The 16,523-nt window shown below is 33.1% G+C and overlaps 1 protein-coding gene across 3 annotated transcripts in view; it reads right to left on the bottom strand.

The window, feature by feature from the left end:
* The window catches only part of LOC134693409 (polyamine-transporting ATPase 13A3-like), an 82,416-nt gene extending 67,453 nt beyond the window's left edge, over window positions 1–14,963 (bottom strand). Inside the window, exons 1-3 of one of the 3 annotated variants that reach the window (XM_063554222.1) lie at window positions 14,744–14,963; window positions 7,440–7,590; window positions 766–854 (exon numbers count right to left, since the gene is read on the bottom strand). In XM_063554222.1, coding sequence (XP_063410292.1) covers window positions 766–854; window positions 7,440–7,458 — 108 coding nt within the window. In that variant the 5' untranslated portion in view covers window positions 7,459–7,590; window positions 14,744–14,963. Of the gene's footprint in view, window positions 1–765; window positions 855–3,302; window positions 3,434–6,577; window positions 6,832–7,439; window positions 7,591–14,743 lie in introns of those variants that run through there. The other 2 variants (XM_063554223.1, XM_063554224.1) reach the window with 2 other exon arrangements.
* Window positions 14,964–16,523: the final 1,560 nt, after the last annotated feature.

The raw sequence follows: 16,523 nt of genomic DNA, 5'->3' as shown, positions 1-16,523 counted from the left end.
ATTTGAGTCTTTTTCATGCTTTACTGAGGCCATGGGACAACCTTATCACCAATCAATATTATAAAATGTATGGTATTTACCATTGAAAGTACATTTATATCTTGTCAAACAATGTACCAGGCCGAATAAATTGATAAATTTCTTTGACTTAAAATGTTTTCTTTTGAATTGGTTTGAAGCTACATTTATGCAAATTCAGCAAAATATGATTCACTTTGTGAATAAAAAAATTAGAAATTTTAAAATCTATATTAAAATCTAAAATGCTTAATGATGTATCAGAAAACTTCTCAAATAGTAAAGTTCAGTAGAAGATCATGGTCTACATTTAGTACATATGTCCTTGGTTTGGGTTTGAACTATCACATTGTATAAGCTCAGTCAAGTCTTAGTCTTCATCAGATAGTTTCAAAATGAATTTCAATCCATTGAACTTTTTACCTCTTTGTTTTAGTTTAAGACTTTAACATGAATGATAAAAAAATATTGAAGATCTATTGGTGGCCTTGGGGGGGGGAGCTAAAAATGACTGTAAATCATAAAATGTATGCTGTTCATACATAGAAAACATGTTTATCTACATTTGAACAACCAACAACTATCCTGGAACTCTCATATATAATATAGAATTTATAGATATATAAAAATAAGATGTGGTTTGATTGCAAATGAGATGTCACTCTCCACAAGAGACCAAAACAACCAAAGAATAGGTATGGTCAGGTACAGCCTTTGAATTCTATATTAAATCATAATGAAAGTTACCATTTGATCTTCTTGGTATGCATTAACATATAAGATGCCATCTTTTAATGGAGGTGGTCCAACTCTTCCTGCCTTTATTTTAGCTGGTTCTGAAACATTAAGTAATGTATGATTAAATATCCTACCGTCTGGTCCGAATAATTATGACGTCTTGGAATTAAGGCTATTTTTAATTTTTGCTTCGACGCCTTCCTGTGGATGAAAGGCGCCAAAATTTAAAAAAATATAACAGCCTTTCAAGACGTCAAAATTATTTGCACTTACTTACCATCATCATGATTATGGGGGGGTTCTGATCCCAGATCCCGCTTACTGTTTTGTCAGATTCCCATATCCTGCTTACACTATGTGCATAAGCAATTCTCATTTTTTTGTGCTTTCCTGGGTCCCACAAGACCTCATTTCCCGTTTTCACGCCTCAATTATTTGACTTAAACGTGTCACGCTAACAAAAAATCGGCAATCCCGCGTCTCACTTAGACCCCAATGTGACCCACATCATGTACAAGTCAAGAGCACTTGATTCCAACAGCATTATTTAATGGCCCTTTTGAATCCATTTATATAATACTATAAATTGTCAAACCTGAACTTCATTGACACCATCTAGTCCAGTCTTGCAATTTTTAGTTACACATAGGAGGCCCCCAGCTCCCCCCCCCCCCCCTTTTTTTCGTGGGAAAAAATTTTATTGATTATATATGGAATCACTGAACAAGGCCGTAACTACCCTTGAGGCAAGTGAGGCAATTGCCTCACTAAAATTTCGACACTGATTAATTTTTTTTATACATATATATAAATATAATAGTCATTTGTTGTTCTGTCTCAACCTTGATTTTTATAACTTGTCATCATTCTTTTGGATATAACTCAGCATCTCAACGGGTGATCTTTCTCGATTATATAAACCTAGTAACGTCTAGTTAAAAACAGGCTCTTGCAGAAAAAGGAAAAGCGACACTAAAGGTAAAGAAGGAATAATTCTAGTAAACTATTTTTTTTTGTGAACAGAGTCTGAGAATTGCATATAACTTCATCAGTATAATTCAAAAACGATAAGTAGACTGACAAATCAAGTACTGGTCTTCGGAAGGGGGCAGTCCTGTCTGCGTATTCATTTCTCCGTTTCATCAACTTTTGACCAATCAAGTACTGGGCATCGCAAGGGGGTAGCCCCGACTGCGTATTAATTTCACGAACTTTAATCTTTTTCTTTACAGATAAATAAATTATAAATAATATGAAACATGCATGGATTAACTTTTATCCATGTTTCTTTAACCTTAAAAATTGAAAGAATATCCAATATTCCAATTTGATATTATTGTAGAACCTTTAACACAGGATTTTGTCTTTACTTATTCGGGACTACGGAATTTCGTTTCTTTATATTCTGGGTTTCGGAATCGGACACCCCAACCCCTAACCCCTAAATTTATAGATTCTGGAACTAAAATACCACCAACTATTTCCAGAAATAATTGGAAATTACGGACCTACATGTAAACGTCAAAAACTCCATTCCAATTTCCCCTGTACCCATATCAGACATACTTACTCTATAGATAGAATCATATACCTGTATCTTATTTCATTCTATCCCTAGTTTGTCTACTCTTTGTCAGCATAAAAGCGAGTTTAATATTTTGTAACTGCGACTCATGGCTCTTATAGTAAAGCTTAATTCCCTTTTGCAAACAAAACTGTTACTACCGATGCTGCTACCGAATTGCTGATGGAGAAGGAATTGGAAGAAGACATTGATCATTGTGTTGATGATTATTGTGCTAACTTAAGAAACATAGACTGCTCTGAAACGACTGAAACTTTGGAAAAGAGCATGCATGAGTGGCGAGATATTATGCTGTCTTGCCATGCTCCATGTTCATCGCGATAAGGATATCAGCAGACCAAATTATGATTCTGAAACGATTTGACTGAACCGGCAATAGAAATGTTTGACAAACTCTACTGAATCGATGTTTGTTCTATGTTCTGGCAGCAGACTCAAATCAGTGATATTTGGATGATTATCTAACATATAAATTCAAATAAAGTTGTTAAAATTGGGTGTTAGTAAAAGTCTGAAAATATGAAAAAAATTATATAAAAAGTGTCCAAATTCAAAGCATTATCAAACTCTCTAAAAATGCCTAGAATGCAGGATTTTACACCATTCATTTCATACCCCCCAAAAAAAATTTCGCCTCGCTTCGCTCGGCTCAATTATTTTGCCTCACTAAAATAAGATGCCTAGTTACGGCCTTGCTGAAGGATGACTGGAGCTGGATCCCCCTTTAATATGTAAGTCAGCTGCCCCCCCCCTTTAAGAAAAGTTCTGGATCCGCCACTTCCACCCACAGGCACTTGTTTCTATCCATTGGAAGAACAACTATCAACGTAAATATACGTTGATAGTGGTTCTTTCAATGGATAGAAACAAGTACCTGTGCTTCCACCAAATCATATTGTCTTCCCCCAAATCCTCTTCAGGCTTGGTGGGCCTTTTCCCAAAAACTATATAGTGTATATACAATGTATTTTCGTCACAGTAGTATAGAAGTTTTGGTGAATTCTTTTTAAGGTGACACAGTATCTTGTAACGTTGCTTCAACACGCTCATCATCGTAATCATCCTCATTGATGCAATGAAGAGATCATTTAGGGCTGGGGAAGGAAACTATAAATATGATTCTGAAGTTCGTGTAACTCACGTGGTGGTGTAAATATTTAATCGAAACAATTTAAAGAAATTACCAAAAAAAAAGTGAATTGTTTCATGTGTATGTCAGAGTTTTATGTCATAATAAAAGACACAAGCTGATTATATAAGTTTTTTATATATATATATTTGATACAAAATAAGACTGAGGCCAACACAAAACAGAGACATATAATACTAATAATGTCTCTGATAAAATACAATTCCAAAAAGTTATAAGACTCACTCAGACTATTACTATATTTGATCATATATAAAGACTTGATTGTTTAAGGGATAACTTATTATAGAAGTTTACACAAAAGAACTCAGATTATTAAAATCAAAATTCGTTATTGCGTTATGAGCCTAGGCAATATCAGAGGCGGATTTAGGGGGGTCCAGGGGGCCCGGGCCCCCCTTTTTGGAAAAAAAAATTGGTTGCTTATATAGGGAATCACTGAAGCGTGACAGGAGCGGCCCCCTCTTAGGTCAGTCAGTGGGTCCCCACTTATGAAAATTTCTTGATCCGTTACTGAATATAGAAGAAACACAAATAAATAAAGAGTTAGATATATCGTAAAATATCATCCAGGAGAACTATCATAAAGAAGGTATTCATTGAAGCAATATATAACATTCTGCTTATTTGAGGTTGCTGTTACAGTCCGGCGAAAATGCATGATTTATATTCACAAATTTTGTATAAATAATTCCTTTATATATGTCAAGCATTGACTGAAATGCATACAGGCACCTTTAATCATATATACTGCCTACTCCTTTATCTTCATGAAAAAGGCTCGTTTGTATTGATATAGGTACAGCCAGTCAAAATAACACTTTAGTTTTTCGGTAAATATACTGGGTTGCAAATAAAAGTGACATACTAAAAGAACTAACTGGAATATACATGAACTCATGGGCGGATCCAGCCATTTTGAAAAGGGGGGTTCCAAGTATATGCCCCTATTCAAATGCATTTATCGACCAAAAAAGGGGTTTTCAACCCCCCGAACAACTCCCCCCCCCATGGATCCGCCACAGGAACTGCTGTACTAGTAAAATAGTCTTATGAACTATAGACAATGATGATACTATACGGACAATCAAGTCTAATTAAAATGTTGGTAGTATAACGTAATCAGAGATCAACATTTTAATTAGATTGCTATACGGACGAAATATGTCGATATTCCGACTATTCTTTAAGAGTGTTTCCTATTAATGAGTATTTTTAGTGTACTGAGTTTTTTTTGGAAATTTCATAGTAATTTTCTTTCAGAAACATTAATGTGGCAATTTGACAATTGGCAGACTGAAACTTTCAAATTGTGGTTAAAAAAAAAGTTATAAGGAAACGATTAAGAAATAAAATGTTGATTTTTACATGTAGGTTACCGTTAGTCAAGATCATGAAGTTTTACAAAAACTAACGAAAATTAACATATTTTTTATCAAACCACAATAAACATATTTGTCGGATAATTATCACAAAACTATTCGCCCATTACCTATTGACTTTACCTACCTGACTGAATTTACATATTTATAGCACATATCGTTAATTCAAACGCAATATGCGGTGTTGTATGTAGGAATAGCAGACTGTCTGAATGCTCCTATCAATTAACTTTACATGCATATTTACCCCTCAGTCATCTTCTTAACATAGACAGGACAAGAGATATATATCATAAAGTATGCAAAATCAACGATTTGATGGGAAGAATCAAATTGTAATTACTAAACAAATCCTTGGTTTAAGGATGTACACCTCTGAGGAGCCAAAAATTTCTAGAATTAAACTTTTTTTCTAACCCTGTTTTTTTGGGTTCATATGACTGTAAAAAAATAATTCGTGAAGAAAAAATCATATGGTGGTGCACTTCTTTCTTTGCTACGGCCCTTTGAAAGTACCCAATTTTGATGATTTTCTCATTTTTCATCAGTTTTTACCTATTTTTGGGCTATAATCATGAAAAAAAATCACATTTCCACAATTAAAGATTTTGTCATACTTTCAATAAAGATAAGGGGGACCAATCTGAATAAATTTGAATTACAAACACTATAGGTAGGTGTTAATATAAGAAAGTTTTATCATATTTTGATGCTTTTTTATGCCAAATTTACCATGTTGTCAATTTTGTAAATTTGAGATTTTTCTCCGTTTTAAGTACAAATTGCATATTTTTTCAACTTCTTTGTTATAAATGTTTGAAAACATACATATCTAAGAAATTTGAAAAGAAAAAAGGGATGTGGGATGTACATGTTTCTGGTAAAATAATTTTTTGTATCCCTCACCCATTTTCTCGAAATTTTGGCTAAAAATACTGACTTGATTGGTAATAAAATTTGAAAAATTGATTACTCAAAAACTACTCGTTGGAAATACCCAATTTTTTCACATAGTTGAGTTTGATTATAACATTTTTTAAATTCATTCATATTTTCCACTTGTACCACATGTTTTAGACATAATTCCAGAACGAGATTTCAACGAGACTGAACGAGACTGAAATGTCAGAAGAATACATCCTTAAAGCTCATTTATTTTGTTGTATTTCAAACGTGCGCTAATTTCTGTTATATCTTTATTCAAGTCAAAATGAATTTGAAATTTGTAATAAGTAAAATAAAACATGAATGAAATAGAATCTTTCACAAATTTAAATTTCTTTAAATAATGGAACGAATAAAGTGTACATGGTGTAGTAAATGTTCCAAACCATTGCTTGCATACAACATTCAACCTTGACCACAATAAACTACTTTTAAAAGAAGATACTTTAATTTCTTGCATTTATTTTTATTAGTTTCCGTGACCAAAATACTAATTATTACAACATCCGCAGATTAAAACATTAGCTAAACTCACCCATGCGCACAAATTACAGACATATGCAAGGTCACATAAAATAACTGTTACAGACAGCAAGTGTAAAGCTGCTAGCGTATTTCAATTATTAATGTTGTACAGTTTAAATAGCGGAAGACAAAAGTACAAATGTGACAGTTTAACATAAATCTTAACACATAAGAGGAAGCTAACAAGCTTTGTCATAAAAATATTAACACGAAATAATATTACAAAAGACTTACTGCCCATTTCGACCTCTCCTCATCGAAAATATCCCATTAACCGTTGATCGACTTGATTCAAGTTACTTATAAACGTTCATTACATGTCAAGTCGAACTTTTACCTTTTTTCGTTAATAATCACACCGTATACAGGTGAACTTTTGAGCGTCAAAGCGTAACTTTATAAACATAATAAAGAATAGATCAAATCCATTATCAATATAGCTGAAGAGTTGCTTAGCCCTTCAGCTGACTCCTGTTTGACCCCAGTCTTAACATCAGAAATGGAGTAAATGTATTCGATGCCTTTTTAGCGGCATGCTTGGTTCGAGTGAGAGAAGCCTGCATCTGTCTAAAATGTACTTTTTGAATGTTATTTGCGTGTACGAGTATCTCACGTCAAGTTTACTGACTATGAAATAAAATATATTTCGATGTCCAGATGCTTTTAATGATCGAAGCACTGCTATTCGAAATTCGTAACCACTTTAATGATAAAGACCCTAATGTACCAACATGAATATATCTTAAAAAGAACACGAAGATCACTACATTTATGATATACAAGTGTGGACACAGATCGGTGTCGATAGTAATATGATATGATTGACTGTTTTCTCCACCGCGTTTTTTTATGGATTTGTTGAAACTATTGTCATACTAGTTTCCTTTTTTGTTTTGTTTAGAACATAGATTATGCAATTTGTTTTTCTCGTTTGAATTGTTGTATGTATTTGTCATATCGGGGCCTTAAATAGATTACTATTTCATGTCGGGCCTTAAATAGATTACTTATCTTCTTTTTTATACTTTATGGTATGGGTTATGCTCATGGTTATAATATCTACTGTGATCTTTCTCGCAGTACCAATTGCTATTACCTGTGTGTATATCATCCATGGTTGTAATTGCCCAATTTGATATCACTCTGACCGACGTTCCACTTGGCCCACAATGTTAGGATAAGATTAACACCCTCCTTCTGGTGGTGAAAAACTGAATGCATGGACGTCGTAGCGGCTCACTCTTTATCTAATTACAAAAAAATGACACATAATATCATCAATGATGGCAGGAACCTATATATGTTATATATACTGTTCCCAGAATGTGTTAACGATGAAAATAATAAAAAAAAAAAATATCAATAAAAATTGACAAAATAAATAAATCGATGAACTCAAACTTAAATTTTGTAAATACAAAAACGCACGACCGATAACTATATGGACAGTTGAACATATTGACATCAACAAACATGTTATATAACAAATATGTGTAACTGTGAATCGTCGAAGATAAGTTATGTTCCCTATGGCCCTGTTATTACAGGGGACCTCAATATCGTCCAGGACAGAGAGGTTAAAACAAATGAAAAAAGGAACAAAATATCGTCCTCCATGATCTAAAATAGATTAGAAAGAGTGTGTTCAAGTCACTAAAGATGCTCTTTCCTCGTTTTGTAAAAAGTGGTGTAAACGGGAAAAATCTGACTAAAAATCTCTTGATTCTTATTTAAATAAATGTATGAATGTGGTAGAAAAGGGTAAATCACACTGTGAAAATAATTAAGAATAATAGAGTACATAATACACCTATTTTACAAGATCATTGAATATTGTTTTTATTGGTATAAATATTGATTTTGTTATCAGTAGATTAAAAGCTAACTAAATATTACTAGTATGTTATATACATATACATATTCATGGATCTACAATCTGTCGATACCTGTAAGTTGGCATTGCACAAGGTCATGTTTTTCTCTGGCTGTTTATGACGTCTTCACACTAAATCCATTGGATGTTGGATGTGTACGGATTGATTGCTTAGTCTTAGAGGCATGATTTTTTTTATTAGTTGTTAATGGCTTTGAACTAGCTGTCAGATAACTGCGAGTACTCTCAGATCTGTTCATTGTGTCTATCTGTGTCGGGATGTATAAGTACCCGGCCACCTCCACTTGTATTTTTTGTCTATCTGATGAGTTAAGCCTTTTTCAACTGATTTTTATAGTTCGTTCTTATGTTGTACTGTTATACCACTGTCCCAGGTTATGGGGATGGTTGGGATCCCGCTAACGTGTTTATAAGGCCGTTAGTTTTCTCGTTTGAATTGTTTAACATTGTCTTATCGGGGCCTTTTATAGCTGAATATATGCGGTATGGGCTTTGCTCATTGTTGAAGGCCGTACGGTGACCTATAATTGTTAATGTTTGTGTCCTTTTGGTCTTTTATGGATAGTTGTCTCATTGGCAATCATACCACATCTTCTTTTTTATATTAACCCCGCAACATTATTTATGTATGTGCCTGTCCCAAGCCAGGAGCCTGTAATTCAGGGGTTTTCGTTTGTTTATGTGTTATATATTTGTTTTTCGTTCATTTTTTTTATGAAAAAAATAAGGCCGTTAGTTTTCTCGTTTGAATTGTTTTACATTGTCATATCGGGGTCTTTTATAGCTAATTATGCGGTATGGGCTTTGTTCATTGTTGAAGCGGGCCGTACGGTGACCTATAGTTGTTAATGTCTGTGTCATTTTGGTCTCTTGTTGATAGTTGTCTCATTGGCAATCATACCACGTCTTCTTTTTTATATTAACCCGCCACATTCTGTATATACCCAAGTCAAGAGTCTGTAAATCGGTAGTTGTCGTTAGTTGCTGTATATCATATAAATTTTTGGTTTGTTGTTTTGTTCATCATTAGACCGTTAGTTTTCTCGTTTAGATGGTTTTACATTTATCTTTTCGAAGCATTTTGTAAGGCTTACATTGCGGTATTGGTTTGTGAATGTTCGTTATTGAAGGCAACACTGTGACACATGCTAATATAGTTGGTTGCTAACATCTATGTCATTTGGTCTGTGGATCTTCTTGTTCTTATATATTAATCTCGGCTTACAACCTTTGACATATGTTATAACGCGATTCATGGGATCATTCTCAGTTAGTCCATCAGCTGGTAGGGCAAAAATTCAGTTCTGTGTTACACCCCAGGGTACCGCAATTTTTTTGTATAAATTTAAAGAGTAATATCTGAAGAATATTTTAAGAGGTGTTAGACTTTTGAAAAAGTGTCCAAAAGGGGTTAAAATGGGTTAAAAGGGGGCTTATTTCCGGGTATATCAAAAATTTTGTTTTGCACATAATTACAGAAAAATGTAAAAATAACTAATTATTCAGTACTATACTTTTTATTAAATGGAACACATTATATCATATTAAAACGCAGGCTAATTTTTATATCGTAGAGGACCAAGAAAAAAGGGGGAGGGTCAATTTCCAAAAGTCATGATTTTGAATGAAAAGAAGCATACGTACTAATTTTCTTGATAGAAATGTATATTTTTTCACATTGAAACATACAGCATGAAGTATATAAAAGGCTGTTGAAAAAAATGTAAAAGGTAAGAAAAAAAACAAAGAATCAACGACAAACACAAACATAAGAAATGCACGATTTTGTCACAAATTTATACATCGCATTCATGGAATACCTCACATATTCAAACACACAACTGTCAGGGTTTCTAATTTCTATTTTTTTTTAAAATTTAACAACCGCATCACCACATTTTAAGGTCAAACAGAAGGTCAATCCATAAAGTCATCATCAGTTTGGTCACCGGCATCTACCGAATTATCATTATCATTTTTTCCATCATCTGTGTCGTCATCGTTAGCAATATCAACGATTTGATAATGCTTATATCTACAAGCTTTCGAGCATTAACATACAGCTATCTGTTCAGGATAAACCTTGTTGAACACATGAACATATTTTTTGGCACAACCAGCTTTACATGAACAGCACATCAGAATTACCAAAGCATCTAACGCTGGTGGTTGGTCTAGAAAATTGATACTGATCAAAGCGCACTAAACAATCCAACCATAGTTGTTTGGCAACAGACCAGTGTTGTGTTTAAGAGCAGATTTCCAAATCTTCGTCTGAAATTGGCTTGTTTAATGTGCTTTAACATTGCATCTTTTGCATTTCAAAACGTTCTGATCTTTATTTAGCGATATTTTTAATTTCGTAGCCATATATAGAACACGAAAACCTCTCGAGTGCTTTGACAACTCCTCGCCAACCTCTTCCAAGGTTTCACCACATAACGTGTCAAAAAGCCGAATGCTTTGCTTTCTTTCTTTACCAGACAAAACACTTACTGAATCACAACCTGCATTGGCGCGAAATCCTGGTAGTTTTCGACAAACATTCTCACCAAATTTGCACACATTGATTGCACATTTAATAATCTGCATTTGGGGGATGTATTTGTCAGACTTACAATGTTAGTAACAATAGTAAGCCAATACTTCCACAACAGTGTCAGAAGGTTTTTTAACAATGGAGTCGTTATCTTTGTCAGCTGCATGTTTTTGCATTTTATTAAGAAACATTTTTTATCGGGTTCTTCCTGTTTGATTATAAACTAAAACGATTCTACGCTATTTCATTTTCAACATATATTTTGTGGCACATACTTCCATGTTAATCAAATAATTCCATACATTCAAGTGTAAATTTATAGGATAAGTTACTCTTTTCAAAACAAAAGAATTCAACAAAAGCAACTTTGTTTCCCCCAACTAACAAACATTTCTTCCATTCCCAAGAACACGATTGTGATGGTTTAAAACTTATCGTAATGATTTGCCCTCCCAAGGACCTGCCGTTCTAATTTCGTTATGAATATTGTGCGATACTATTCAGTGGAAAATCAATGCGTGACCACTTTTCGAAACTAAAAGGATGGTTTTTAAAATAACAATTTTTGCCAAATCGAAAAAAGTGCTTGGTATCCTAGTAATGGTTTGAATAACTGCCATGTCATCAAATATCCACATGATTTCCTTAGGAATGAGCCTTTTCTAAAAGACCACTCAGGACAGGTTTAAATTTTCATTACATGTGTACCATCAAAGTTTGCAAGAGACATTGGAAAAGGACCTAATTTAAACTGGAGAACCTATCGCATAACTATCTTGTCTGGGCTATGACAAGCAGGCGTCTTTTTTTTTTCATCTGCTCTCAATGTTTTGTTGTTCTTATCAGCCATTAACTGCTTGCCTTTTATTTCCTTTTTTTAAAATGTAAGCAATGCTTTTCTTTTTTGAAGATATCGGTTGACTTTTGAATAAGGCGTTCCGTAATGAAAATTTCTGAAGCAAATTTTCCCTTTTCATACGCGTTAAGAAGGTCACTCATTAATTCCGAAGATGCAAAAGAACCCGAGAACAAGCCATATAAGTGCTCAGATGTTATAATGGAATTGGCTAGCTTTGCAGTGTCTGAAACAATTTCAAAACATCAGAAACTAACTCGCTTCATTCGAGTTTTTCTGAGTTTTTTTTGGGCGGATGTTTCAGGGTTAACAATTCCTACCAAGTCTCGACATTTTAATGATATTTAAGCTCTTTCATGTGCATTTAGCAACCAACGTTTATCAGAATCTTTATTTAAACTGAAACCAACAAAGCCATTTTTGTTTGTATCTCTAAGAAACCTAAGAAAGTAAAAAGTATTGCCAAACCCCACAACTGACTATTTGACGTTCGTTCAAAGCGATGTTTGTCGATTGAATGACTTAACAATCTTAAGTCAATCACTTCATAGCTACAACACAAAATGTTATCAAGCACACCTTTATTGAGTTCGATAGAGTGCACCTTTTCTGAACGCAAAAAGATCCCCTTTATTTGTAATTTGTTCATCATTATTTTGTTACACATTCACTTTTTAAAATAATTTGTCTCACAAAAACATCATAAATCGACAATTAAATGTTAATTTTAAGTTGCAAATTGATAATGCTTATGTGTGAATACATTGTTCATGTTGTATACTGAATCAAAGACGGTAACTTAATGATTTCCGGTATTTTACGAGTATTTGCAAGTACATATATTTCATTAAATAATTCATATTTTAGACGATATATAAATACTGCAAATGATTTAAACATTGCATAATGATTAATTCTCAAGTTTATTTAACTAAAACGGGTAATTGTATAACGAATTTCTTTTTGAAAGGAGAAAATATGCCTTAATTTGAACCCAAAAAATCGGATTGTTTGTAATGTAAAAAACATTTTTTTCAAACAAAAAATCTTCCGAGTTACATTTAATATGATACGTTTGGTATCTGTTTTAGTTGTTTAAACCTATACTTTTTTTTTTAATTGCTTGATATTAAAAAAAATAATTAAAAATTACTTAGTCGTGATTGCTAAATGAGGGGACCATTGGAAGGGACGTTTTTAATCCTCTTTTGGACACTTTTTTTTTAGTCTAACACCTTGTATTTTATCAATAAGATAATGAAGTTGAATTCTATCAAAAAAAATCGCGTTACCCTGGGGTGTAACACAAACTCCTTAACTAGAGCGCTTTTGAGAACTAGCTGATGGACTAAGTACCGTTCATTGAAAGTCCTTGTTCAATAACAGTTGAAGAAACTAGTAACAAGCACCATAAAACTTGGACTTGTGTAGAAAAATAAATGACTAACTTTTTTTTTCATGCATATTATGTGTGTTAAATCATGAGAGTGTATTAAAATAAAAAGTACCCTTCTAAAGGGTAAATATTACTTACTGAGGAAATTATAAATGATCGCATTTGTTCTTTTGTTTTAAAATATCTTGTTTTCTATTTTCGTCTAAGCCGGGTTGCAATACATATTTTAGTAAAGAATAGAGAATGGAATCGGTGAATGTGTCAAAGACAGCCAACAACGCGACGAAATAGCAGAAACCGCACAAGGCTTTTAACTTTCTGTGTCACGGTCATTTTTTTCGTATTGATGTTTTTGTTGCATACACGTCAATCTCCTTATTTGTAAAATTATGTATATAGTGTGCGTGTATACTTTCGGTTTTGAATGTCTTGGTCAATATCCTATTCCATTATGATCCATACCAGATTGTATACCAATAAAACAAAGGTTGATTAATTGACGTACCTTGACCCTAAATGATTCCCGTTCTACATAAAGAAAAGAAAGGACAATTATCTAACAACTTATTTATTTTATAGGTGGTCTAGATACTGTATTACGGTATTTTAATGTACGTCAAGGACGAGCTTTTATTTTTCATTTATTCATATCTAACAGTGGACGAAACTAGGCCAGTCTATGTTTCTGGTGTTTTTACTTAAAGCCTTATACAAATATAGCCTTTGTATGAGGTCGATACAAGGATATATTGACCTGAAAGAAGTATATTGACTGAGGACGAAGTCCGAGGTCGATATACTTCTTTGGGTCGATATATCTGTATTGACCTCATACAAAGGCTATATTTGTTATATTATTAATTTCAGACCATTATGCATATTTATATCAAAATCGTCATTTGATTTTGTTTGAATTTTATATCATATTGTCTCCTTGACAATTACAACATATTTGTTGTTATTTAATTTACTTTTTTTGTTTGTTTGACATCGTATGTATTTTAAGATTTTTTTCCGTCAAATAATCGATCACAGATATCATTTGTTTCAAAACGTTTAACGATATCCTGAAATTCATTACATGACATCACAAAGTAAATCGGGTTTTAGATATTCTAAAAATGACCGTGCAATATGCTCTGTGCAATATGCTTTTTGCTATCCGCTGTTTTTCTCTACCTTCGAAAATATAGTTTAACATCTAACTATCCCTAAACGAATCAAATTTGTTAAAATATACGAATTAATAATATTAATATATTGATCCCTTATCTTTGTAACTATCGCTTTGTTTATACCATAATATTTTCACGTGATCTTTGATCTCCTGCAATGTTTCGTTTCAGAATTGGCACATTCGAACATCAGTGCTTGGCTATTTTAGACATCTACATTGAGAGAACATTTTAAACTTCTGCGCCTTCGAGTTCGAAACAAAAACATGCTGAGTCATTTCACCTATACATACAAATGTATAAAAAGAGTAATTTTACATGCAAAGATAATTGTATACAAATCAAGCAGCAGCACCAAGTCTATCGCTAGCACCTTCCGAAGACTGCCATGTAAACAGCTTATAAATCTGTAAAATCTCATGTAGACTATTGTTTTAAATTACATGTCATATAATTATAGAAATGATAACCTACATTATTGAAACCCTCTGATTATTATCTACATGTATGAATACTATAAAGATATACTATGATACTTACTGAATGACACAACAAAAAATGAAAAGAAAAAAAGAAATGGTGTCCTTCGAGAATCAATGTTACGTATTCCTCAAATGACAAAACAAGTCATTTACTGTCCTTAACTTATTGATTCACTCGTAACATCAAAAGTATTGGACGATCTAAATATTTCACTTTATCTCGTAAATAATTCAAATATTTATACAGGTACATGTAGTTTTATCTAACTCTCAGTATGTGCTGAAAAACAAAATAAATTTTGATAAGAAAGTAAGGGTATACTTGTAAACGTTCAACAGGATAATTTTAGAGAGATATTATTGCTCAAGCCTTAAAAACTGTCAAGAAGTTCGTGATTGAGTGCGTCCGTCTTTATTGTGATTATGTAAGGGAGCTACCATTTGATTGTTAGAGGAGGGCTAGGATGAAAAATTGTGTCCTGCTTTTTTTTAGTTGTAATCTCTGTCCTGCCTTTTTATTTTTCAGTCTATTCGGTCCTGTCTTTTCATTTCACAACAATTGTCACCCTGCCTTTTATTTTTGCCAAGTTACTCAGGATTTTTTTTAACTCAAAACCCTGTCCTGCCTTTTTTTCAAATTTCATCCTAGCCCCCCCCCCCCCCTTAAAATCAAATGGTAGCTCCCTAAGGTATCAAATATCTAAAAAAAAAAAATAATGTAATTTTGTATTATTTGTCATATCAGGACCATCAATAGCTGCCTATTCGAAATGGGATTAACTGTTGAAGGCTGTTCAGTGACTTATATAGATGACAATGTATCTTCTCTTTTTACATAAAGCATATCCAAGATGAAATTTTAAGTTGTAAAAGAGAGGCGAAAGATACCAGAGGGACAGTCAAATTAGATCGAAAATAAACTGACAACGCCATGACTTGAATTAAAAAGACAAACAGACATAGAAGTACATAACTTCAATCAAAATTCTATCTTCTATCTCCACAAAAGTTGGCTAGCGAGGTTGAATCAACACGTGACTGCGGACAACAGGCAGACATGAAGGTAGCACTTTTACCAACATGTGTAAATATAGGTAAGGAATAGAAAAAAAATGTTTATATACATTAATATGCCTTTAAATATATGACTTTTGAAACTTTGATAAATATAAAAGAACTGTTAATGCATACATAGTAGAAAAACGAATATTCAAGGTCTAGAAAAACGATTGAAATAACATATCATAAAAAATCAACATTCTTATGTTCTTTTCTTTGTCATTCTTTCTGTATCGTTTGAAAGTCAGTTCCAACATGTAAGTTAAATTGCGCCATTTTGGGGATTGTGGACCCCGGGTGATAGAGAGGGTAATATAACCATAAGCGTAAAAAGTATTCTAGTATGAGTGAGAGTGGTTTGATGCATTGACGTGTACTCGGGACTCCTTTTATTCAAAATCTGATGCAAATGAAATACGCTTATATTTTTCTTTGTTAGTTACTGATGAGGGTAAATCATGGCATGAAAACGACAATTCGGCAAATAAATTGTATATAATATAACGCGTTGTTCAGTTTCATTTTTCTGTATTGTTTACCGCCATGCATCCCTTGTCACAATAAGTCTACACCACGTAACAATAGCAAGTACTTTGTTGCAAGATTCATTGATGCATGGCCTTCGGCTGGTGTCTGCTCTGTAATCAGGTTGGTGTCTCTTTGACATATTCCCCATTTCTATTTTCAATTTCATGAATATACAAAAAAGGAGATGTGCTATGCTTGCCAATGAAATGACAATCTCCAAGAAGCCAAATGACGAGGATTTTAGCATACCA

This window comes from Mytilus trossulus, chromosome 12 (assembly GCF_036588685.1).
Source record: "Mytilus trossulus isolate FHL-02 chromosome 12, PNRI_Mtr1.1.1.hap1, whole genome shotgun sequence".
In the NCBI taxonomy this organism is placed as follows: domain Eukaryota; kingdom Metazoa; phylum Mollusca; class Bivalvia; order Mytilida; family Mytilidae; genus Mytilus; species Mytilus trossulus.
Note: the sequence above shows the minus strand (reverse complement) of the source record. Positions and strands in the feature narration are given on the sequence as shown.